Source organism: Ictalurus furcatus, chromosome 6 (assembly GCF_023375685.1).
Source record: "Ictalurus furcatus strain D&B chromosome 6, Billie_1.0, whole genome shotgun sequence".
Lineage (NCBI taxonomy): Eukaryota > Metazoa > Chordata > Actinopteri > Siluriformes > Ictaluridae > Ictalurus > Ictalurus furcatus.
The window spans coordinates 17,031,309-17,055,697 of NC_071260.1; the positions used below are offsets into that span (position 1 = coordinate 17,031,309).

At 39.3% G+C, this 24,389-nt stretch overlaps 1 protein-coding gene across 2 annotated transcripts; it reads left to right on the top strand.

The window, feature by feature from the left end:
• Window positions 1–3,470: 3,470 nt before the first annotated feature.
• On the top strand, window positions 3,471–24,063 carry appb (amyloid beta (A4) precursor protein b). 2 transcript variants are annotated; one of them, XM_053626741.1, is made up of 17 exons: window positions 3,472–3,682; window positions 8,656–8,823; window positions 9,305–9,434; window positions 9,596–9,708; window positions 10,398–10,585; window positions 10,788–11,038; window positions 13,880–14,050; window positions 14,870–15,003; window positions 15,089–15,163; window positions 15,901–16,059; window positions 16,199–16,327; window positions 16,423–16,522; window positions 16,835–17,032; window positions 20,327–20,380; window positions 22,856–22,947; window positions 23,134–23,280; window positions 23,387–24,063. In XM_053626741.1, exons 1-17 carry the CDS (start codon window positions 3,623–3,625, stop codon window positions 23,486–23,488), a joined length of 2,271 nt encoding a protein of 756 aa, XP_053482716.1. In that variant the 5' UTR covers window positions 3,472–3,622; the 3' UTR covers window positions 23,489–24,063. The 2 variants fall into 2 exon arrangements, with proteins under 2 accessions (XP_053482717.1, XP_053482716.1); XM_053626742.1 differs by lacking the exon at window positions 13,880–14,050 and having other exon boundaries at window positions 3,471–3,682.
• Window positions 24,064–24,389: the final 326 nt, after the last annotated feature.

Here is a 24,389-nt window from a genome sequence, read left to right on the forward strand (position 1 = left end):
TATATAAAGAATATAAAAGACAGTTAGCAGAAAAAGTCTGGTCTATATGTGGAAGTGCAGACACACCGATCAGCCATAACATTAACACCAGCTGCCGACTATTGTGTAGGTTCCCCTTGTGCTGCCAAAACAGCTCTAACCCATCAAACCATGGACTCCACAAGACCTCTGAAGGTGTGCTGTGGTATCTGGCACCAAGACATTATCAGCAAATCCATTAAAAAAGGATTTGCTGATAAGAGGCCACTGCCATTAGGCAGTACTGTTGCCATGAAGGAGTGTACTTAGTCTGCAGTTAAGTTTACGTAGGTGGTAGTTGTCAAAGTGACATCCACATGAATGCCAGGACCCAAAGATTCCCGGCAGAACATTGCCCAGAGCATCACACTGCATCCGTGGGCTTGCTTTCTTCCCATAGTGCTTCCTGGTATCATCTCTTCCCCAGGTAAGCGACACACACACCACACACACACGGCCATCCACATGATGTAAAAGAAAACATGATTCATCAGATCAGGCCACCTTCTTCCATTGCTCCATGGTCCAATTCTGATGCTCACATGCCCATTGTAGGTGTTTTCGGTGGTGAACAGGGGTCAGCATGGGCATGGTCTGTGGCTGCACCATTTCGAGATGCTCTGACCCAGTCATTGAGCCATCACAGTTTGTTCCTTGTCAAAGTTGCTCAGAACCTTATGCTTGCAAATTTGCCAACAATTTATAAATTTATAATTTTTTTGCTTTTACATTATAGGTTATTGTTTGTAGATTGATGGCCAAAAAAGTACATTTAATCCATTTTCATTTAAATCTACAAAGTAATAAAGTGTGCAGAAAACAAAGGGGTCTGAGTACTTACTAAGCCAACTGTATTTGCATCATGACTCAAAGAGGGGGTTTATGGGTATGCATGGCATGCAGACATGCTTTTACTCTCTTGTGTGCAGCCTTTCTGTGAGCTAATAATGTGTCATTCATATCTGTATTGCTGAGTGTCAACCAGCATTGGTGAATGCTGATTGGCTGTTGTGTGTTCGTTTGTGTACCCAGAAACATTGAGATTGTGATGAGACTTTGTAAAATTTATTTGCTGGTTTTGTCAATTATTTACATCTACATTAAAAATACAGCTCAAGTGTAAACAAAAAAAATGTAAACAATAACATTTTCCTTATTGTATCTAGTGCTTTCCATCTTCTATAGGCCAGAGACATGCTTGTGCTTACGAACTGCTTTTTGAAAGAGTAGTCATCTTACATAACAGTTTGAAATAGAATTTTTTTTTAAAAGGTTTTCTAAAAATCTCAGTTAAAGCATATTCAGGCTGTTAGTTTCTCAGGCAAGTGTATTTTATGCATTTTCTCCTCTATAATAAAACTCTTGCATGGGACAACTTTAAAATAGCAGCACAAGAGTTTGCCCTATCATCCTGAGTTCAAATTCTGACAATGCCCCAGCCATCCGTGTCCTGGAACCAAGGGAACAAAAATGGCCATGGTCTCTGAGTGGGATGGATGACATATTCTGTCTCCCCTGTCAATCACAGTGATACTTGCTAATTGTGGGCATCTGCAAGCTCATGTGTACAGAAGAGGGTAGATAGCGCTTTCCTCGGAATGTGTTATGCTGCCCTGTGACACTGCAAGATCTGCAGTTTGAAAAGATGTGTTTGGCTGCTTCACATGTTTTGAGGGGAAAGCAAACGTTTGCCTTCACCTTGCCTAGATGGTAGCTATCATGTGATAAGGGAGAGCTAGAGGTTGGGTAGGTATAAAAAAAAAAAAGAAAACTACAATCATGATATCGTGGCAAGTGTGAATATAAAACGGCAGGATTAATACCAATTGTAGCTCATTACAATCTGCAGGATCATGCACTTTACTATAGTTTGCCTTTGGGTGATGTAAACCACAGAAAATCAATAAAACAATCTAAAGCATTCTTCATTCTGTGATTGAGTCTGGCTTTAAACACTAATTAAATTAACATGCTTTGAAACAAGCCAATTATATACCTTTTATCTATGTGTACAAGTTACCAAGATGGCTGCCACACATCCTGCGGTCGTGTGGTGCATGACTTTTGCACATTTTGCACAAAGTGTTATTGTATTATTTATATTTAAAACACATGCGACTTGATGTTGCTCAATACTCAATACAATAATCAATCGTGATTTCTTTTTCCCAGCACTAATCACAACAAAGTTCTGCCCATTTCGGCTCTTTTTCACTGCATTATAATTACAAAATTACAGTAGAAGGTCACACCAAGTCTCAAGAAAAAATGCATGATTCATAATAATTCATAAAGCTGGACTGGATATAACAGGTTTGATTGAATTCAAAACCAGTGCGCCTAACCTAGTTTACTGAGCACAATACCTACACGTTCAGCCATTTAAAAAAATCCATCAAGCAAAAAGATGCTATTCAGCCACAGTGGCTGTTGGACTGCAGCACCAACAGCTAACAAATTAGAGGATTTCACTCTGATGATTGAACGTTGTGGAGTATTTTCCATGTCGTCCAGCCTTTACAATATTGGAGATTTTTCTTCTGGAATAACTGTCCACGAAAAAGGCAGAATTGATATATATTAGAGATGCGCCGATGTATCAGGCAATAATCAATATCGGCCGATAAAAGCAATTTTCGACCATCGGTTGATAGTTTAAAAACATCCGATGATCAGGGCCGATTATGAGTCAATGAAAATGAGTTGACAAAAAAAAATATATATTGCACAAAAAATATATTTGTAGAGTAGCATATTTAATATCCAGTTAATGTTAATATATAAAAACGTTTATATTATATATTACCAGTTTGATGTCAATGATGAAGTAGAAATGCTTTTGTTTGTGGTGAGTGAATGTGAAGCCTAACAGGAGGTTTTTTTAGAATTCAGTCAATGTTAATATGAATTAATAACATTCAATAAATTAAGAAATCTTACTTTAATCTTCATAAATTAGTTAATGTGTTAATGTTAATTTGAGTAATGTGATTTCTGTTTATTTGCTCAATTATTGTGTATCAACAAATACTTAGAATAAAGTTTTTATTTAAGTTTTTACTGAATGTTATGTCACACCTGCTGGCCTCATGGACGTTTGAACGACAACTGATACCTGAATACCTGACAGCACAGCTCTACACACGCCCCGCCACTTAAACCACGCCCACTTGCATATTCCAGTCGTTTCACGTCTGATCACGTGACTTGGCTCTGGCGATGGGAAGTTCGGATCATTTTACTGACTCGGATCTTTGAATCGCGTTCAGCAAAATGAACGTATCTTTTTTCGAGTCATTTCGTTCATTTCAGCAGAATATAATTAAAATATAATTAAAATAAAAATCACGTTAGAACAGTCATAACATCGCGCTTTCGCTCTCTGGAAACGAATCACTCTCTAGGACAACTCGTTGTTCCTGAGTCATAGTAAAGATCCGTTCAAAATGAACGAATCATTCATGAACGACACATCACTACTTGGCTCTAGCGCAGCTGCGCATCTCGCACTTTCTCTTAACGCGTCAACATCTGAGGAAAAGGGAAAGTAAATTTAATTCCGACTATTAAACAGCATTGCACCGGCTGCCATAGGGATTACAGCATGGGCGAAAGGACGGCCTTTGTGCTGCTGATAGCTGCGACTCTGTCGCTTGCTGTCGAGGTAAGAAAACATGGGTTGTGTAATGGGAGAGAGCCTTTCTCCCTGCTCGCTTATTCTGTCTTTAAAGGCACTGTGGGAAAAGCAGCTGGCGCGGCAGGCCTGTAGGATGCAGGCACAGCAAATTCTGTTGATGACAGTATAGTATGTAAAGCCTGCTTTCTCTTCTGTATAGCGGTTATTTACACCACCAGCTCGGGTGAATTGATAGATGGCTTGATGGTTATAATGTGTGAAGGGTACATGGATGACACTTGCCTCCAGTGGCAGGTATTTAATGGGAAAAATCCCATCATGGCAACTAAATGAAATGATCTCATGTGAATGTTTATCAATGGTGTGGTTCTTCAGAGTGACGAACTGAGGATTAGTCTTCTGCATCTATCCATGTCTTTATATGGACGAGAGAAGGCACTGGAGCCTGCAGGAATCATTCAGACGCATAATTGTGCATAATGTCCATGTTTACTGCAGGGATTTGCTGAACGTTTTCAACTAAATAGAATGGTCATGTAAATATAAAACAGAAGAAGACGAGCCAGGCGACTTGGGTTTGAAGTTGCGCCAGTGAAACGTCAAGGTTTGGTGAACAAACGCCAACAAATCACTCGGCCTTCTTCTTAAATCTCTCGATTTGAAACGACTTCAAGTGAATAATGTCTTTATATGTAGATTCTGTCGAATAGGGGTAATGTTATCAGCGGGGGTTGGTTGAGCGTCGTCGAAATGAGCGCAGTGTCCAGCCTGGTTATGGTTTTGAGATGGAGAAGATGCTGCCTGACAAGCAAGATGGCGGCGAAGAACTGCGGCGTTTTATGAAGCCGACACGGCAGCGTCGTCCAAGCCCTGAGCAGCTGGGTTGCAGTGATTGCCTCAGAAATACGCCTTATATAACGCAGCAGGACGTTGAGATAGGATGCAATTACACTAGTGTAGTGTTTGTGTGCTCTGGTTTAGTGTAAATAATGTGAGACTTGTCGATGCCATCTGTGAGTGCAAATGATTCAGCTCTAGTGTTGATATCAGTGGCATCTCTCTCGCTCTCTCTCTCTCTCTCGCTCTCTCTCTCTCTGTGTCCATTGTGGTATTCTCTCTCAGTAATTACAGCAATGCACTTCACGCTTCAGTAGTTTTAATAGTTGTAATATGTTTTCTTTGTATTTACTTGTAAGAATAAATCGTCAAGTGGTGTTTGTTTAATTGAAAATTGTACCTGCAGGCATTTAAACAAGATGTGTTGTGGAGCACAATCCAGCTTCTTCCTGCAGCTGTGTAAAACTACAGGGTGTCCCAAAAGTCTCCATACAAGGGGAAATTACCCCCCCCCCCTTTTTTTTTTTTTAAGTAAAATGTCTTTCAAGCCTTTTCATACTCAGTTTATGTTATAATATTTTTTCAGAGTCTTCGACAAAAGAAGAACGTACTGAAATCATTCTCATGGCTGGATCGGCAAGGTTGCGATGGACTTTACCAGGAAACGTGGCAAGCACATCACGCATACACGACAATCAGTACGTTTACATGGACAACAATAATCCGATATTAACCCAGTTAAGACAATACTCTGATTAAGAAACTACCATGTAAACAGCGATTGTTGATGACCTTAATCCGACTAAAGTCATACTTAAAATTAAACACAAATTGAATTAAGATATGTGGAGTATTCCTATTTTAGTCGCATTATCGACGTGCATTATAGACATGTACACGCCTTAATCACACTATTATCGTCATGGGGGAGTTTTCACTGCATTGTGCGACAGGACACGTACACACAAGGCAGTGCTCAACCATTTTACAGCAAACAGGAGACTACGGCTGCGTCCGAAACCACGTACTTACCTACTATATAGTAGGTGAAATACATGTATGTACATGCATCGGACGCCGCCCATGGCTTCAAGCGTTCATCTATTTGCATGTATAGCATGACAAATAATTAACTGCATTTGAAGCTTTCATAAAATTAAAAATGAAACACCCAAAACTTTATATGGTACCATAACGAAGACGAACTGTATGTTGATGCGTGAAATTCTGGAGGGAACGTCGGACGGCGTGGCGTGGGGATGTAGTGTCATGTGCCGTTAATGGATCTATGTTCTATAACATGTAAAACAGGAACATGAAAGGAATTTTCTAAAAGAAACTCATGTAAACGTCTTAATCACAATATTGTCTTATTCAGAATAAGGTCAGTAATTAGATAATTGCTTTCCATGTAAACGTAGTCACTGTTGCCAAACTTATTAACAATTTCAAAAAGACTGGATGTGTTGGGGACCAACTGAGAAGTAGACATCCACGAACATCTACTGCTGAAAGCACAACCAATGTGGTGCTGGCAGATATAGTCCCCTCTGTATTGAGACTTCCGGGACAGCCTGTATTGTAAAGAAACGAATCAGTTTTGCCCTTTTTTTTTTTCTATGCATTCAGGCATACATGTATTGTTACGGTATAACAAACACACATGGTCCTACATTTTATAAGTCTAAATGTCAAATGTTGTCATTAAAAAAAAAAGTTTGTTTAAATCGGTTTTCTACTGGACAGTACAGCAGAGGAATCTTAAATACAGGGTGTCCCAAAAGTCTCCATACATGGGGGGATTAATACTTTTTAGCAAAATGTAACTTTTTTTTTTTACAAAACATCCTCTACATGATTGCCATTTCTTTGTAAACACACACAGAGTCGATTCTCCCACTCATGATGAAATCATCTGGTGTTATGCATGTCCACTGCAACCTTGTGTCTGCTTTCTGGTCCAGCCATGAGAATGATTTCAAGACATTCTTCTTTTGTCAAAGGCTTTCTTAACCCTCCTATTAGGTTATGAGTCAATTTGACCCATTTCCCCATTTGAGATATCTGAAATACTGCTTAATCTCTCTCTCTTTGAAATGTTTTGACTTTGACTCATTTAGGGTCATGAACTTATATGCAAATATTCCCCCCCAACATAATAGGAGGGTTAAAGGTGATCTGGAAAAAAAATCTGCAGTATAAATGAAGTATGAAAAGACATTTTGTGTTTGTATGGACATCAAGTGTTGATGTATGGAGACCTTTTGGGTCACCCTGTAAAAGCATCTGGTGAGATTCCCATTGAGCATAGCAGAAACCCCAGACTGTCCAATTTTCATTAAACCAAGTGCTGATTAAAAATTGTCAGCCCTTGAAGCTCCTCCATTATTGTTGCTGTTGGTGTTTTAGTGTATCTCTATTATCTTGTGGGAAATGTCACTGCCATGCAACCTACAGAGAAACCTACTCTAAGAGGTTGCACTATGTGATGGGGAAACACACACAGATGCTTGACCAGGTGGTACATAATGAATTTGGATTTGTAACTGTGCATGTGTGCCATAATGTACTATATGTTCTGCCAAGTGTTTCAACAGATGGCATAGAGTTAGCTGGTAAGGGACATGTTTTCACTATTTCATTTTGTTTGAGATTCACCTTAGAGGCAGCAGAGGGCTTGTTTGTTGGGGATATTTTAGAAAGACTTTCATTTTTCTTTTAACATCCTCAGAGAAGCCCTTGATCAAACATCTGTAGTGGTCCTGAGATGCCAGAAGTGGAAGAATCCCACATCCTTGGACTATTATGTGTTATTTCCGGATGACTAGATACTATTCTGGTCTAGGATCTGGCATAATAAGTTGTTTATGTCATCCATGTAACAAAAGATGTCTTTGTTGTGCCATGCACCCAGCAGTTTGTTTATTAGGAACATGGAGGAGCTGATAATTGAGCCCAACTCCAGTTGCTCCCTGGTAGTTATTTTTTTAGACTTTCTATTTTGTTTTAAGGGTCAGAAGCAGATCCCAGAATGTCAACAGCAACACTTTCTCTTACTCTGAACAAATATTGGGGGGGGGGGGACAGCAATCCTATAGCAATCCTATAATCCTTTGTGCCTAGTGAAAGTGTTTTCTGTAGATTATGGCGGGATGTGTTTCATTATTCATGGGCAAAGCCAGGTCATAAGAAGCACATTAGAACAGTCATAACATCGCTCTCGCTTGCTTTCTCTCTCACTCTCTCTCTCTCTCTCTCTCTCTCTCTCTCTCTCTCCTGCTTTCTCTCTCTGTTGCTCTGCTTTGTACAAGTCAACTTGCTGTTATTTTTCAGCGTGCTAGAATAACCCAGATTTGTGTGAAAATGCCCCATTCTGTCTTCCTCCTTTCAGTCATGTATCTACTCCTTCATACTATTTTATTAGATTCAGACTGTATTCAAATTTTATTTTTAATAAAAGATTCTGTCACACAAAATGAGACTTTGATAATGCCTGTTATAAACATTTATGTATTTTAATGTCTTTATTTTTGCTTTGGAATATGTAAATGTTATGAAAATTTAGATAGAATTGAAGCATCTTTTGATGGGGAAATGACATGTTGGAATATGTATAGGAGGAAGTAAGATACATGCAGTCCTCGCTGAAACTATTCGAACAGCAAAGGACAATTCATTTGTTTTTGCTATAGACTGAAGATGTTTGGTATTGAGATCAAAAGATGAATATGAGAAGATAGTTTAGAATTTCAGCTTTTATTTCCTGGTATTTATATGTAGATGTGTTAAACGACATAGAAGATTTTGTATCAGACCCCCCAATTTGTAGACTAGCAAAAATATTGGAACATGTGACTGACAGGTGTGTCCTGTTAAGACTGATTATTTAAACAACAAATAGCTCTGAACATCTGCTCTTGATTTTATCCTTCCGTTTCACCTGTGAAGACTGCATTTGTTGTTAAAAAGGATAAGCCAACATGAAGATTAGAGAGATGTCTATGGGAGAAAAGCAAGCCATTTTGAAGCTTTGAACAATTTTCTTGACTTGCAAGGAGAGTCAGTATTTATACAGTTTAATTTCAGAATGATATAAAACGTCTCTTGGCTTGATCAAGTGCAAAAGCTCACCCACGTCTCCATGCCATGTCTCTTGGTGGCAGGTGCCATCGGACGACTCGGTGGGATTGCTGGCCGAGCCTCAGGTGGCCATGTTCTGTGGGAAACTCAACATGCATATCAACGTCCAGAGTGGAAAGTGGGAGCCTGATCCTACTGGCACCAAGAGCTGCATCAGAACCAAGGAAGGAATTCTGCAGTACTGCCAGGAGGTAATGGGGTGGGGTAGGATGAGTTGTATCTATAACCTTGGAGGACATATTGTAAATAGAATGAGATTAAATATAGATGAGTAAAAGTTAATTTTTTTCAGAATACTTCATGTGATTTGTGGTTTTATGCAAGTTGTAAGATATTTTAAAGGTATATAAGAAGATTAAAAGCTGTATTTATTTTTATACTGTTAAATCTGAATCTGTAAAGCCAGTAAAAGTCAGGAAACTAAACAAACATGCAGAATTGATTCCTGCTTAATATTTTAACTGAGTGCCTTCTGTTTGGAGCTGTCTTTATGGCAAATCCAAGAAATAGTGTCAGTGTTGGAGCAAAAACTGTATATGTTCTATCAAAATCTGTGATTATTTTATGGCTGTGTATTGTTTTATTTTTTTTAATTTTTTTTTTTTTTTTTAATTTTATTCTTTAACCTCTGTACCAAATATAAGTTTCACTGAGTAGCTTGTTGTGTTGTAGGTGTATCCTGACCTGCAGATCACTAATGTAGTGGAGGCCAACCAGCCAGTCAGCATCCAGAACTGGTGCAAGAAGGGCAGACATCAGTGCCGCAACCACGTACACATTGTAGTGCCCTATCGCTGCCTGGGTGAGTGTGTGTGTGTGTGTGTTGTGGATGACTTTTATATAAATGCGTCCATCTATCTCGTGGCTGGGAATGCAGCCTGTCCTTGACAGGGTAGTGTTGTCTCGCGTAGTGATAACAGACATGTGCTTAGTAACAGATTATGATATGTTTGTGTTTGCCAGTCGGAGAGTTTGTGAGCGATGCCCTTCTGGTTCCTGACAAGTGTAAATTCCTACACCAGGAGCGGATGGATATGTGTGAGAGCCACCTGCACTGGCACACTGTGGCCAAAGAGGTCAGGATCTACAGCACACACTGCACATGAGTATCAGTAAAGAATTTGCAGTGGGGTACACAAACTAGTATCATGTTTTAAAGCCATTTTTGTGAACTTAAAAAATTAATGAATGAATTAAAATTAAGCTATTATTAATCTAATGTTATTTAGCTAAAATTATCACTTCTTTGTTGGGCCTAGCTGAAAAAGTTAACATTTAAATCTAAGCCAAGCTAATACTGTTAGCCTGTACTTTACTCGTGAAGTAGTTAGTAATGTCTTGATTGTTTCTTTTTTACTGCATGTTAGGGAATTGTGCATTTTGTTGGGTTACATTAGCTACCTTAGGCCCATATTTGACAAACTGGCAGCTTTTATATATTGTTTTTAGCTTAATTAACTGACGTTTAGGAGGTATGCAAGCTGATTGAATTTAGGTTTGTATTTTAATGGTTAATCACAAACTAACTGTGGCTAAATTAATTTTCCAAAATGTGCATTCCTACTGGGTCCTTATTGAACCTAAACCAAACCAGCCTCCATTTCATACAGAAATTTAAAATAATATTGAAGTCAAAACCACTTAAGACATACAGAACTATTGTAATGTTTCTGCATGCTGTCTGGCCCATTATGACTTCCTACATACCAGGTCTCACACCCTTCCTGTCCCTCTCTCTTTTTCATGGCTCCTTCCACGCCTGCAGTCATGTGGTGATCGTTCGATGAATCTGCATGACTTTGGGATGCTGTTGCCATGTGGTATTGACCGTTTCCGTGGTGTAGAGTTTGTGTGCTGCCCACTGGAGGAGCAGAGAGACTCTGAGGCTGAAGAGCAGGAGGAAGTCAACTCGGACGTCTGGTGGGGAGCCGCTGAGAATGAATACACTGACAGGTACACGCATACAGAGGGAAGACTGGTGCAACCCAGTGTCACTCTAATAAAATACCCACTGAGACATGATATTCATCACACACACATTGTACCAACAGATTTAAACCCATACACTTGGAATCCCAACACATTAGCTGTAAATGACCTGGTTATGTGGTTATGCCAATGTGTGAACACACGGTTTCCTTCTTTTTGATTCCAGCCTGCCCAAACAAGCCCCTACAGAACAGCAGGAACTAGAGTCTGTCAATGTGGATGTAGATGAAGACATAGGAGATGATGTAGAAGAGGGCTGGGAGAATGATGAGGATGGTGATGGTGTGGAAGACGATGAGGAAGACGATGAGGATGAGGATGCTATAAACGAACGTGACATCAGTGAGCAAGCTTCAAATGTTGCCATGACCACCACCACTACTACAACCACTGAGTCTATAGAAGAGGTTGTGCGAGGTAAGATGCATTTAAATATACACATTAACATGAATGTAAGCAGTATTATTTATTTTAATCAGACACTTTTATTCTCCAGGTTTTGCTTAATTAAGCACAAGAGGAAAAACTTTCAGACAAATAGCATTGTTTGTTGTGTTTGAGATGAGAGTCCATGAATGCTGTGCACAAGTCCAAATGAGTGTGTGTGCATAAAGTTCTTCTGGTAAAGCCTGTCCACTCGGCTGCAACTTTGGCAACAGTCCTGGGAAATTATTTTAATTCATACAACATTAAGGTCCTGTGTACTTTAAAAGGGAGTAAGCCATGTAGCAGAAATGGATTGGTGAAATATGAAAACTTGACATAAATAATGTGTGATCTTGTGCTGAAATAAGATCACGGAAAAGTGATGAAGTGGTATACAGCTTTTTCTGGGAATGTCTAAACCGACAAAGCGATTGGCTCCTTTTACAGGAGGAGTTAAAACATAATATAGCTGCCATGTTTGTGCACTGCAGCATTTGTTGTTATTCAGTGGCCTGACTCTTCCATACCATATGTGGTGTGTGTGTTTGTGTATATGCCAGAGCTGAAGTCTTGATCAGACCACCTGATCATGAGCATGTCTTCTAATCAGCCTTAGTGTAAGGATGGCAATTAGACATGTAAAATTACCCAGATTAGGGGTACATGCAACTCTGTGCTAGCACTAATGATGGGGTCTTACTTATTTTTTAATCCAGTCTCTTTTGTTCTGTTCTATTTATTAATGACTTGTAGGTTCTCTCCGTGAAAACAGACTGTGAGTTGGAAAGACCGAGGCATCCTAAAATAAATGACCTTGTCAGAGTTAATTTCATAAACACCCAAGAATGACACATACAGATAATAAAGTGTGGAGGCGAGGGCATACTTACACAGTATATTACACAGTGATGCTTGGAAGTTTGTGAACCCTTTAGAATTTTCTATATTTCTGCTTAAATGTGACCTAAAACAACATCAGATTTCCACACAAGTCCTAAAAGTAGACCACAACACGAATTAAACAAATGAGACAAAAAATTATACTTGGTCATTTATTTATTGAGGATAATGATCCAATATTACATATCTGCGAGTGGCAAAAGTATGTGAACCTTTGCTTTTAGTATTTGGTGTGATCCCCTTGTGCAGCAATAACTGCAACTAAACGTTTCCAGTTACTCTTTATCAGTCCTGCACATCGGCTTGGAGGAATTTTAGCCCATTCCTCAGTACAGAGCAGCTTCAACTCTGGGATTTTGGTTGGTTTCCTCACTTGAACTGCTTGCTTCAGGTCCGTGCACAACTTTTCTATTAGATTAAAGTGAAACAAAGCCCTCATGGAAACAATCAGAGTGCAAAATACCACCTTCTGCCCTTAAGCTATTGATCAATCAATATATATTCAACAAATGGCAAGTGGAATGGGAAAAATGTCTAAATAAATTATTTGAAAAAAACCCTGTAGTTGGAAAAATATCAAGTTGTGTGCACAAGGTGCCGCATAAGTCACACCAGACTGGTAAAGAACCACCAAAATGCCAATATTGTAACACTGCCTTGACTGTAAAGCCTATATTTTGGCCTGCCCTATTTTTAATGACCTGGGACAACACCTTTTATCAGGTCAAACTTTGAAAGACTTGTTTTGTAAGATGGACCAAGGAAAACTTTTAAAATGATCACAAGTAAATTTAAAGAATCTTTTATACAGTTAACATGTTGTACAAAGATGTCTGACTTTTTAAGCTGAATTTTATTCAGCTTACCTATATATGTTTATATATATATATATATATATATATATATATATATATATATATATATATATATATATATATAACCTATATGTATTTGCCATGAAATAGCCATTGAAACTGGTAAACTTTAATACAAACAAACAAAAAATCATGCAGATACAGGTCAAGAGCTTCAGTTAAAGTTCACATCAACCAAACCTTGTTCAGTGTTTCAGAAATTGCTGATCTCCTGGGAATTTCACACACAATCACTAGAGTTTACACAGAATGGTGCGAAAAATAAAAAACACTGAGTGAGTGACAGTTCTGTGGATTACAAAAAAAACATCTAGTCTTTTTCCATTCTTTAACTGTCTAGCTTCGGTGAGTCTGTGCCCATGATGGCCTCAGATTCTTGTTCTTGGCTGAGAGGAGTGGAACCTGATGTGTTGTTCTGCTGTTGTAGCTCATCCACCTAAAGGTTTGAAGTGTTGTGAGATGCTTTTCTGCTCACCATGGTTGTTAAAGAGTGCTTATTGAGTTACTATAGACTTCCTGACTGCTCAAACCATTCTGGTCATTCTCCTCTGATCTCTCTCATCAACAGTGTGTTTTAGACTGAAGACTGTGTAAACTCTAGAGACTGTAGTGTGAAAATCCCACAAGATCCTTTCTTAAATGTTAAATAAATGTTTCCTAACGAAAACCGTCGCCATAGCAATAATTCTTAAATTACTTTGTTAAAGAACAACACATTTTAAAATCCATTTATTGTTAGTCTTAGATTATGTGGAGCGCAAGTCCCTGTGTATGAGCTGTTACTATAGAAACAGTAATGTGCTGGAACAAGAGTATTAATATAAACCCTTTCGTTCATGTTACAGCCAGAACTACCTGTGCTGTTATAAGAAAATAATGCACACTTTCTGACCATTCGGATTCTAGACTTCAACCATGCTGCGGTATAAGATTCATTTAAAACACATTGGAGCATTTTAATCATCCATCATCTTTTTGAGAAGTGGTCTTGACTGCAGCTCTGGTGTGTACACAATTGCGTTTATGTGTATAATGTGAAGCATCTCTCCCTTGTCAGCCGTGTGCTGGGCTCCGGCACGGAAAGGCCCGTGTGACGCCAAGCTGCCCCGCTGGTACTTTGTGGCCGAGACAGGACGCTGTGCTCCTTTCACCTTTGGGGGCTGCGGAGGCAACCGCAATAACTTTGAATCAGAGGAGTACTGCATGGCTGTGTGCAGCAGCAGCGTGTGTAAGCCTCCGAGACCACCTGTCCTGTCTAGGAGGGAGAGTGACTCTCTCTGATAACTAGCACTGTGTCTCTGTATCCTCCATCTCTGTGCTGCACTTTGCCTGGTTGCTTTAGTGTGCATGGACTACAGGGCCCTATGAAAGGCCTGTTTTGAGGCACTGATTAACTTAGCTTTAATGCTCACTCTTACGTAAATGCTAAATGTCTCTATTGTGAATCTTTGTTGTTGATGTTCTCTTTATCTAAAAACTTGCAGTTCTCTCCTAACCTGCTCAAATGTGTTCTGTGTGACAGTAGCTGTGTTTTTCTTGCATGGTTTGCCTCTTTATTCCAAGTCCGGCTGGTCTGACCAGTCTGTGGCTATGACCCACATCTATCTATTTTCCACACAGTTAAGCAAATAGTTGGGCACTGTGGGAGACTCGCTGTTTTATACCACCATCTTGATAACACATACTCGTACATCCACCACACAGGAGCTGACTCACCAAAATCTGGAGTCTGACTACACACCCAAACACACACACACACACACGCACACACATACTGACAACAGCACACAGAGGTCAGTTTTTCTGGACAGTGCCATCTTTTTCACTAACACTACTGAGGTCTGCTGCATTATGCAACTGTCTTTCCATCAAGAGCAAAGTTTGAAGGAAAAATGACTAACACTTGCTGTTTTGCATTCAGAGTTAAGTGCTTGTTTGAATAATAAATTTGATTCATTGCTTCATAACCAAGAATCTAGTATTGTTGCATGATGTTTTTTTTTTTTCTCTGTTTTGCTCTGCTCTCAATTCATCCCCTCCACCACAGTGCCCACTATGGCTCCGAGCCCCCCCGACGCCGTGGGCCGCTACCTAGAGGCTCCTGGAGATGTTAACGAACATGCTCACTTCCAAAAAGCTAAAGAGCGTCTGGAGGCCAAACACAGGGAGAGGATGTCACAGGTGAGTACCACAGAAGACGTATTAGAAGAGTATGTGATCAGTGGTAATTTTTCTGTTTACAATAGTGAATCTTTTTTGCTTTTAGGTGATGAGGGAGTGGGAGGAGGCGGAGAGGCAGGTGAAGAGCCTTCCCCGTGCTGATAAGAAGGCTGTCATTCAGGTAATATAAATCAGCTTGCTTGCCATATTGGTGTATTCAAGTGGTTGGTTCATGTGTCCGGACAATGGTTATTGTTAGATGTATTGGCCCATGGGCCACATCCACCTGCAAAGAATATTACTTGTATCCAGCTGCCACATGGTCATTATAGACCGGTGCTATAAATAGTTGACAGCAAAAAAGAGCTGTAAGAATTGGATCAATTTTAAACAGCTTAGCATGAATATCATTGTTTTCTTAGTGTAATTTGAAAATAAGGATGAAAAACAACTTAATTTATATCATATTAATCATGTTACTGGCTTATGCTAGCTATGTAGACGGTTAGTGACCGAGATCAAGCTAGCTTTCATGATTAAAGTAAAAACAGGTTCACCTGTGTCTACACTTTATTGTTGTGGCTTAATACAGCACTGCTTTAACTACAAAAGAGCAGACTGATTGTAGCACTTTAAATCCCCAAAGTCATGTTCAGTATGGTTTGATATTGTTTTACTTGAGTATTAATAACCGCCATGACCAAGCTAATTGAAAAATCAGTAACATCCAATAGTAGCGAACAGGGATACATAGAGCTGGACGGTAATAGTGTTTAATGCTAAAGGAGGCAGTCTGAGATGTTTACTAAATTGTAGCACTTGCTACTAAAACAGGGGCAGGTTGACCGTGCTAGTAACACTACAAAAGACATCAGTGTGAATGTGGTGGTCCTTATGTATTTGTGTTTTTGTGCATAGCATTTCCAGGAAAAGGTTGAGGCATTAGAGGCAGAGGCAGCCAATGAGAGGCAGCAGCTGGTGGAGACTCACATTGCTCGGGTAGAGGCTCTGCTTAACGAGCGCCGACGTATGGCACTGGACAGCTTCCTAACTGCACTACAGGCTGACCAGCCCCGGGTACGTACGTGCACACACAAGAATAGACAAATAACAGCCCCTCCGAGCATCCTACCCATACTGACCTACAGTGTAAAACCTTCTGCCGACTAGCTTCTTCACCGAGTTAACAGTAGAACATCTTTTTTCCATTCTGCAGCCTCGTCAGGTACTTGGCCTGTTTAAAAAGTATGTACGTGCCGAACAGAAGGACAGGCAGCACACACTTAAACATTTTGAGCATGTACGCATGGTGGACCCCAAGAAAGCTGCCCAGATCCGCCCTCAGGTACACACACCACTGCCTGCACTTAGACCGTAGGGCTACCTCTGGCTGCTAACAGCACTGCATTAGAGAGTGACCTGTAAACCCACTGCTTATAGGTGCTAGCTCACCTGCATGTCATCGAGGAGCGTCTGAATGAAAGCGTGGCCTACCTCTACAAGGTCCCACAGGTGACCAATGAAATCCAGGGCCAAGTGGGTGAGTACTGTGTGTTTACGTTTTGCCCGTTTCTCCATTTGAATCACACTAGAACTTCTTGCTGTTTATTCAGATGTTGTTTTTTAAAAAGATCATTATTAGTAGTAGTAGTAGTAGTAGTAGTATTCCTCATCATCATTTATAGTGGACCACAAATGTTCAGCAAAATCTCAAGATTCCTTACATAAAAATCAAGATAGCAGTATACCCAAGATACAAATCAGTTTCAATATACATGTATACCTAATAAAGTTTAAATTAAAGTGACTCATAAGACTTAATCTGTCTCTTTCTCTGTGTGTCTGTGTCTAGCGTTGCTGCTGGTGCGTTTGCAGGCCGAGGCCACTCAGCAGCTTTCCTCTGTTCAGTCGGATATGAGAGTGAGTTACGGTAACGACGCTTTGATGCCCCCTGACAGCACCCCATCTGTGGACTCCGTGGTCGTAGAGCAGGACAACCTGGGCTTCATCCACCCTGAGAGCTTCAACCAAGCCAACACTGACAACCATGGTACACTAAACTCGCACACATGGACAACATCACAACCACAGTGAAGCGAGCTCCATCAAAACGCAAGGGCTTAGCTCTTAATAAGCACACTCGCATGCAGAGACAGCACAGCTGTTTACAGGGTTTGGGCAAGTGCTAATAAGCTGTTATCCCTGAACATCTAGCAATTAGATCAGTGTTCAGTGGTGTGTAGTTGCAGAGGTACCAACACTTACAGTTTTGTCATAGCATTTAGTATTTTTTGATCCCTTGCTACAGCTATACGAGAGCTACCTGAAAACGAAGTGTTTCTACTTTTTTCAGATAAAGCATCATTCAGAGTTAATGGCAAAAAATTAAGCTATCCAATTCGGATGCGGAATGTGAAATCTGTTAGTGGTTACTGTCACAGTATGCTGACTTCATCTTTTACCTGTGAATTCAGGAGGGTCAGGCTTGAGAGCCAGTAGTGAGCCATGAAAGTGGGACAGTGGTATCTTGGCGAAGTGCTTGGCGATCATACACGAGTAGAGAGTCAGCATTTTTTTAAGATGATCGATTAAAAACAACTCAAACAAACCTGGAAACAGCAGATAGTATACCTGGTTGGTACCAGTTGTCAGCTCGGATGAAGGGTATCAGATTCCCCGCTCTTGGTCACCCCGCCTCCGCAGAGGTGGCGCGAATGCTTATTGCCTACGGGCACTGGACCGGGAACCCCTGAAGAAAAAAGACCCGGTTCCAACCATGTTAACCCTGGTAAATGCTTGGTTGCTAGACAACAAAACATTTATTTTGGTTGATATTTTTTTTTTTTCACCTCCAATAGCCTGGCTCTACTGTGTGACTGAAACTTGGATGGGTTTTGGTGAGTCAAGCTCTATTTCAGACGTTTTGCCGCTGAATTGTACTTCTTTTAATTCTCTGAGGTCTACTGGACGAAGATGAGGAGTTGCGACTTTTTATAATAATAATAATAATTTTTAAAAATGTAATTTTTAACTGCCGGCATTTGTCGTCATATTCTTACTTCAGTTTTGAACTTGATGGTTTTGAGTTGGATCAACTTCACGTTGTGCTGTGCGTGGTAATTATGCCAAAATATTATAGGGTTTTAATTGTGGGAGATTTTAATATCCGTGTTTGTTGTCCCTCTAAGCAGCTGGTTAAAGATTTCTTACATCTTATTGAGTCTTTTAACTTGGTTAAGTTTGTGAATAGCTCTACACACGAGCATGGACACATACTAGATCTGGTTTTATCATGTGGTCTACTTGTTTGTAATATTGAAGTATGTGATGCTATTTTCTCTGACCACATTCCTGTATTACTTGAGGTCTATCTTTCTTCTAGTTCTAAAACAAGTGTCTTTTTAATACAATTAATGCTGTTCTGAACACCCCTCAATCACCTTGTCTGGAGTTTTCTGTTGGAATGTGTGAAATTTTAAAAATTTTTTGCACACGTCTCATTTCCCCCTGCTGATCCATCTATCACAACCTCGTGCTTTGCTGTTTTTAACAAGTTGAACATGTGTCTCTTTTTTTTTTTTTCTTTGACAGATATTATTGGTAAAATGAAATCATCTGCCTGCGGCATAGATGTTGTTCCCCCTCATTTTTTAAAAAACGTTTTTGAAACCATTGGACCCAAAATTCAAATAATTTTTAAATAGTAGTCTTGCCTCAGGTGTTGTACCTTGGAATTTTAAACATGCAATAGTGGAACCATTGATCAAAAAATTACATTTATATACCTCCGTTCTTGTTTTGAGGTGGGTCTCAAATGAACTTCCGTTCATTTCTAAAATATTGGAGAAAGTTGTGTTTATACAATTGCAATCTTTTTTTAGATCTACATGGTCTCCAAGAAGAATTTCAATTTGGTTTTAAATCCATTCATAGCACAGAAACAGCCCTGCTAAAAGTTTTTAATGACCTGTTGCTAGCCTCTGACTCAGGTGATAATGCTGTTCTCATGCTCCTAGATTTTATGGCTGCATTTGACACTGTAGACCATAACATCTTAATTTCTCATTTGAAGCATTGTGTTGGCATTAAAAGTACTGTGTTGGAGTGGTTTAGATCTTATCTGTCTTTCCTTGGGGATTTTGTGTCCTCCTCTGCATCTCTTTCGTGTGGAGTCCCTCACGGCTCCATTCTTGGGCCTATCTTGTTCTCCTTATACATGCTTCCCTTCTGGTCAATTTTTAGGAAATATGGCATCTTGTGTCATTGTTATACAGATGTTATGCAGATGAACTCTGTCTGCCTTTGAAAAGGAAAAATGCTAACTCCATAGCACCATAGTTGGACTGTCTTGAGGATATTAAAGCCTGGATGGCTTTAAATTGTTTTAAGTAAAAACCTAAGAGACCTGGAGGTGTCTGTGGCTCCCCTTATCTGGATCTGGGTGCTATAAAACCATATGTGAAGCCCACTAAAAAACCTGGCTGTTGTTAAGGACAGTGACTTGAAACTGCATAAACAGACTAATTCAGTAATTAAATCTATTTTTCCCCAGTTGAGGCAATTATCCAAAGTCAATCCTTTTCTGTTTTTTTAATGATTTTGAAAGGGTTATACATGTTTTATCTGGACACAAGCGAGAACATATTACACCAATATTGGCCTCCCTTCTCTGGCTTCCTGTTCACTTTAGAATTGATTTAAAGATTTTAGTTTTAGTATTTAAATCGTTAAATGGACTAGCACCAAGATATCTGTCTTATTTAATACAACCACATGCTCCATCAAGGGCATTTAGGCTGAGCATTTACTTTTGGTCGTCCCTCGAGCAAGGTTGAAGAGCAGGGGTAACAGTGCTTTTGTAGTTGCATCCCCAAAACTTTATTTTAAGCAGACTCTTTCTGCTTTTAAATCTAGTCTTAAAACCCATTTTTACTCTTTGGCGTTTAAATCTGTATGAGAGCTGCTTTTTATGATTTGGTTCTTGTTTCATGTTTTGTTGTATGAGTTTACTGTTTTATTCTGATTGTGTTTGTACAGCACTTTTAAAAACAAGTGTTTACCAAAGTGCTCTAAAAATATATTTTGAGTTGAGCTGTAAAATAAATAAATAAATAAATAAATCTAGGACCTGCCACTTATTAATTACCAGACTTTTTGCTTGCTGATTCCTTGATGTTGCTTGGCACACACATGAAAAACCATATTTTTTGTCTCATCCTCTGATATACGGTAGGGTTTGTGTGGTAATTTTTTTTTTTCTGCCTGCTAGAATATACTTTTTACCAATGCTGGAACCTTTGCAGTATATAATCACTTAGTTTCATGTTGCCTTTGCTGTTCTCAGTTGAGCCTGTAGATGCCCGTCCAGTTCCAGATAGAGGACTTCCCACACGACCCGGTAGGTGCCTGTTTTGAAACTACTATGGTTACACATTCATGTTTTAAAGCAATACTCCAGCATTTATTAACCTAATCTCTGTCTAACACATCTCTAATATATTAATGATTGCCACAGTAAGAATTTCAGCATGTTTCCCTATACTGAGAAAAGTAAGAAACCCCATTGGCTCAAAACATATAACGAAAGTCCAAGAGCAGAGATGTAGGATAGATGGACAATTTGACATACTTCATTAACTTTCTTGACCCCTAAGGAAACTTTGTGGTCTACATTAATAAAAACACATAATTGTGTGCACATAATACATAGTCACACAATTAAACAGTGCAGAGACAGGACAGCAGTGCAAACACAAGACAACATGCAGAATGCAACATGAAAACAGTTCAAATACAATCAGCTCCATAAATATTTGGACATTGATAAGGATATTGTTATTTTAGATCTATAACACAGTATATTGCAGTTTAAATTAAAGTTCGCTCAATGTGCAGACTTTCAGCTTGAATTCGAAGGTGTTTACATCCAAATCGGGTGAACGGTGTAGGATTCACAGCACTTTTTTAAATATGTGCCAGTCACCTTTTTAAGGTACCAAAAGTAATTGGACATTTGGCTCATCAGCTGTTCCATGGCCACAAGTAAGCAGATAAAAGGTCTAGAATAGATTTCAAGTGTTGCATTTGGAATCTTTCTGTTAACTCTCAATATGAAGTCCAAAGACCTGTCACTGCCAGTAAAGCAAGCCATAGTTACATTGAAAAATTGAAACAAAACCATCAGAGAGATAGCAAAAACATTGGATGTGGCCAAATCAACTATTTTATAGCGATCCTAAAAATTAAGAAGCACTAGTAAACTCAGGAACACCTCAAGGTCTGGAAGACCATAGAAAACAACTGAGGTCAATTACAGAAGAGTCTTTCTCGGGTGAAGAAAAAAAAACCTTTACAACAGTTGCCTAGATCAACAACACCCTCCAGGAGGTAGGTGTATCTGTGTCAAAATCAACAATCAAGAGAATTAGCACAAGATGTAAACCATTGGTTATGCCCCAAAAACCGGAATACCAGATTAGAGTTTGCCAAAAACATGTTTAAAAGCCTGTACAGTTCTAGAACAATGTCTTATGGACAGATGAGACAAAGATCAACTTGCACCAGAATGATGGAAAGAAAAAAGTATGAAGAAGGGAAGGAGTTGCTAATGCATACCAGATCATCTTGTGGCAAAGAAGGCTGTGAAAAATTGTCTTTATTGTTTAAGCTTTTGATCTTTTGTTTAAAAAAAAAAAATTCACAAAAAATACTATCCACTCATGGATATCAAACAATTGCAAACACAACACAGGTTTATCCAAAAATAAAATTGTTAAATATAGGTGTGCAACAGTTATTGACACCCCTATGAATTCATATGAGAAAAAGTATATTCCCATTGATATTTTTAATTTTTTTGGTACGCCTGGGTGACTAGGAACAGGAAATTGCTCAACCGTGACTTCCTGTTTCACATGGGTATAAATATGAGGTAACACATAGGCCAAATTCCCTCAGTCAGTCATAACAATGGGCAAGACCAAGGAATATAGCTGTGATGTGCGGTAAAAGATTGTTGAGCTTCACAAAATGAGAAGTGGCTATAAGAAAATATCACAAGCATTGAAAATGCCCATTTCCACCATCAGGGCAATAATTTAACAGTTCCACTCAACTGGAAATGTTATGAATCAAAATGGAATTGGATGTGTGTCTATATCGTCTCAACACCCTGTGAAGAGGATGGTTTGAGTGGCCAAAAAATTTCCAAGGATCACAGCTGGAGAATCACAGTTAGTTAGTTGTGTCTTTGGGTCAGAAAGTCTTTGTGGGGTGAACTGAAGAGGAGAGTCCACCAGCATGGACCTTGAAATTTGAAGGATCTGGAGAGATTCTGTATGGAGGAATGGTCTCAGATCCCTTGCCATGTATTCTCCAACCTCATCAGGCATTATAGAAGAAGACTGAGCTGTTATCTTGGTAAAGGGAGGTAGCACAAAATATTATATATTTAACAAAGATTATATATATATATATATATATAATGTGTGTGTGTGTGTGTGTGTGTGTGTTTTGTTTGCAATTGTTTGATATCCATGAGAGCAGAGTTTTTTTTGTGATTTATTTATTTTATTTTTAACAAAAGATCAAAAGGTTAAACAATAAAGACAATTTTTCATAGCCTTCTTTGCTCATATTTACCAAGGGTGCCAATATTAGTGGAGGGCACTGTAGACCTCTTTTAATAAGTGAGTTTAGAGTAAATAAGCTTCACTTTTTTTTTTCTCTTTGTACAGGGTCCCACAGGCTACAGAGGCAGTAGCTAGAGATAAGGCTAAAAAAAACAAACCTGCCTTATTCACATAATGAGTCTGTTTGTACAAATATGTTTGTAATAATTGCCATCTTCCTTCCTGTTTGTGTATTTGTGTAGTGTCTGGCCTAAAGCCTGATGAGATGCCAGAGGTACGGATGGACATTGAAGAAAGGCACAGCACTGGATATGAAGTGCATCACCAGAGATTGGTATAAACACTCATTATATGCAGTTTTATACACAATTACATTCTGTACTCCCTCATCCATGCTTGTCCCTCATAAATGTCTTATAAAGGAATTACATAGAATTTTTCCTTTAAAAATCCAGTTTCTCAAGTGTCAGTGGAAATTATGTACCGAGGTAGATGGTTAATAGGCCTTTTGTCCATTCAGGTATTTTTCGCAGACGATGTAAGCTCTAATAAGGGAGCCATAATCGGCCTAATGGTAGGCGGAGTCGTCATCGCTACCATCATCGTTATCACCCTCATAATGCTGAGGAAGAAGCAGTACTCCTCCATCCACCATGGAGTCATAGAGGTATGTGCTTTGAAACAGTTTCTGTTTTTGCATGCTGTAGTGCTAGAATAATGTGAAATAATATGAACTATGACACTCCATGTCCCAACTGAGCTTTTGTGTTCAGGTTGATGCTGCAGTGACTCCAGAAGAACGCCACCTCACTAAGATGCAGCAGAACGGCTATGAGAACCCTACCTACAAGTTCTTTGAGCAGATGCAGAACTAAGTCTTCATTCTCACCCCACACCACTTCCCCTCTCACCTCTCTCCATCAGGACAGTGAATAAATGCTGATCCTTCATCCGCTCTAGTGCTGAACTCATGGAGATGAGAGTGGCTTTTATCACCTGACCATTCATTCAATCACACACGAGTGTTCACATTGTTTGCACAGAAAAGCGATGCATCGTTTTTCCCCATCCAGCCATATGTATGTCTGTCTGTCTGTCTGGTCTGGACTCCTCTACCTGTCAATCAAGTCACAGCACTAAGTATCTTTCTGTATTTTCACCTAGTCTCTTTTCCCAGTCCATCCATCTGTCCTCTCTGCTCTAGCTCTGTCTGTGCTCTTTACTGTCCTGCACTTATTGTCTGCTTTTCCCCTATCACTCTTCTGTGGCTTCCCTCCATCATCCTGTCTTTCCTGGATATTTGGACAACAGCTGTGCTGAGCTCACGTGTGAAAGACTTTGATTGCAAAGATGGCCAGAAGCAAGAATAATGTACTCACCATTTTGAGCTTTCCGTTTCCGGACCGGTCTTGTCTTAGGTCTGTTGTTTTTTTTTGTTTGTTTGTTTTTTTCAGAAAAATATTTAAAACAAGATTTTAAAAATATATATATACATATATAAATAATACTTAAGATGATAAATATTATTATTTGTTTTTTTATTGTGTGATGTATTGAAACAAGACAGAAGATAGCTGTACTTATTTGGTGCATGGCAGTTATGACGGAGAGAAGGTTTCAGTTCCACATGCTGGTCTCCGCCTCTCTCAACATAGAGATTATAGCAGGATTGTACATTCTAGTGTTTTCTTGTGGTCATGTAATTTTAAAGAATAGCAAAAATTCCAAATGTATTTAAAGCTTTGTTTCAGAGACATGCTTTAAATGAAGTCAGTG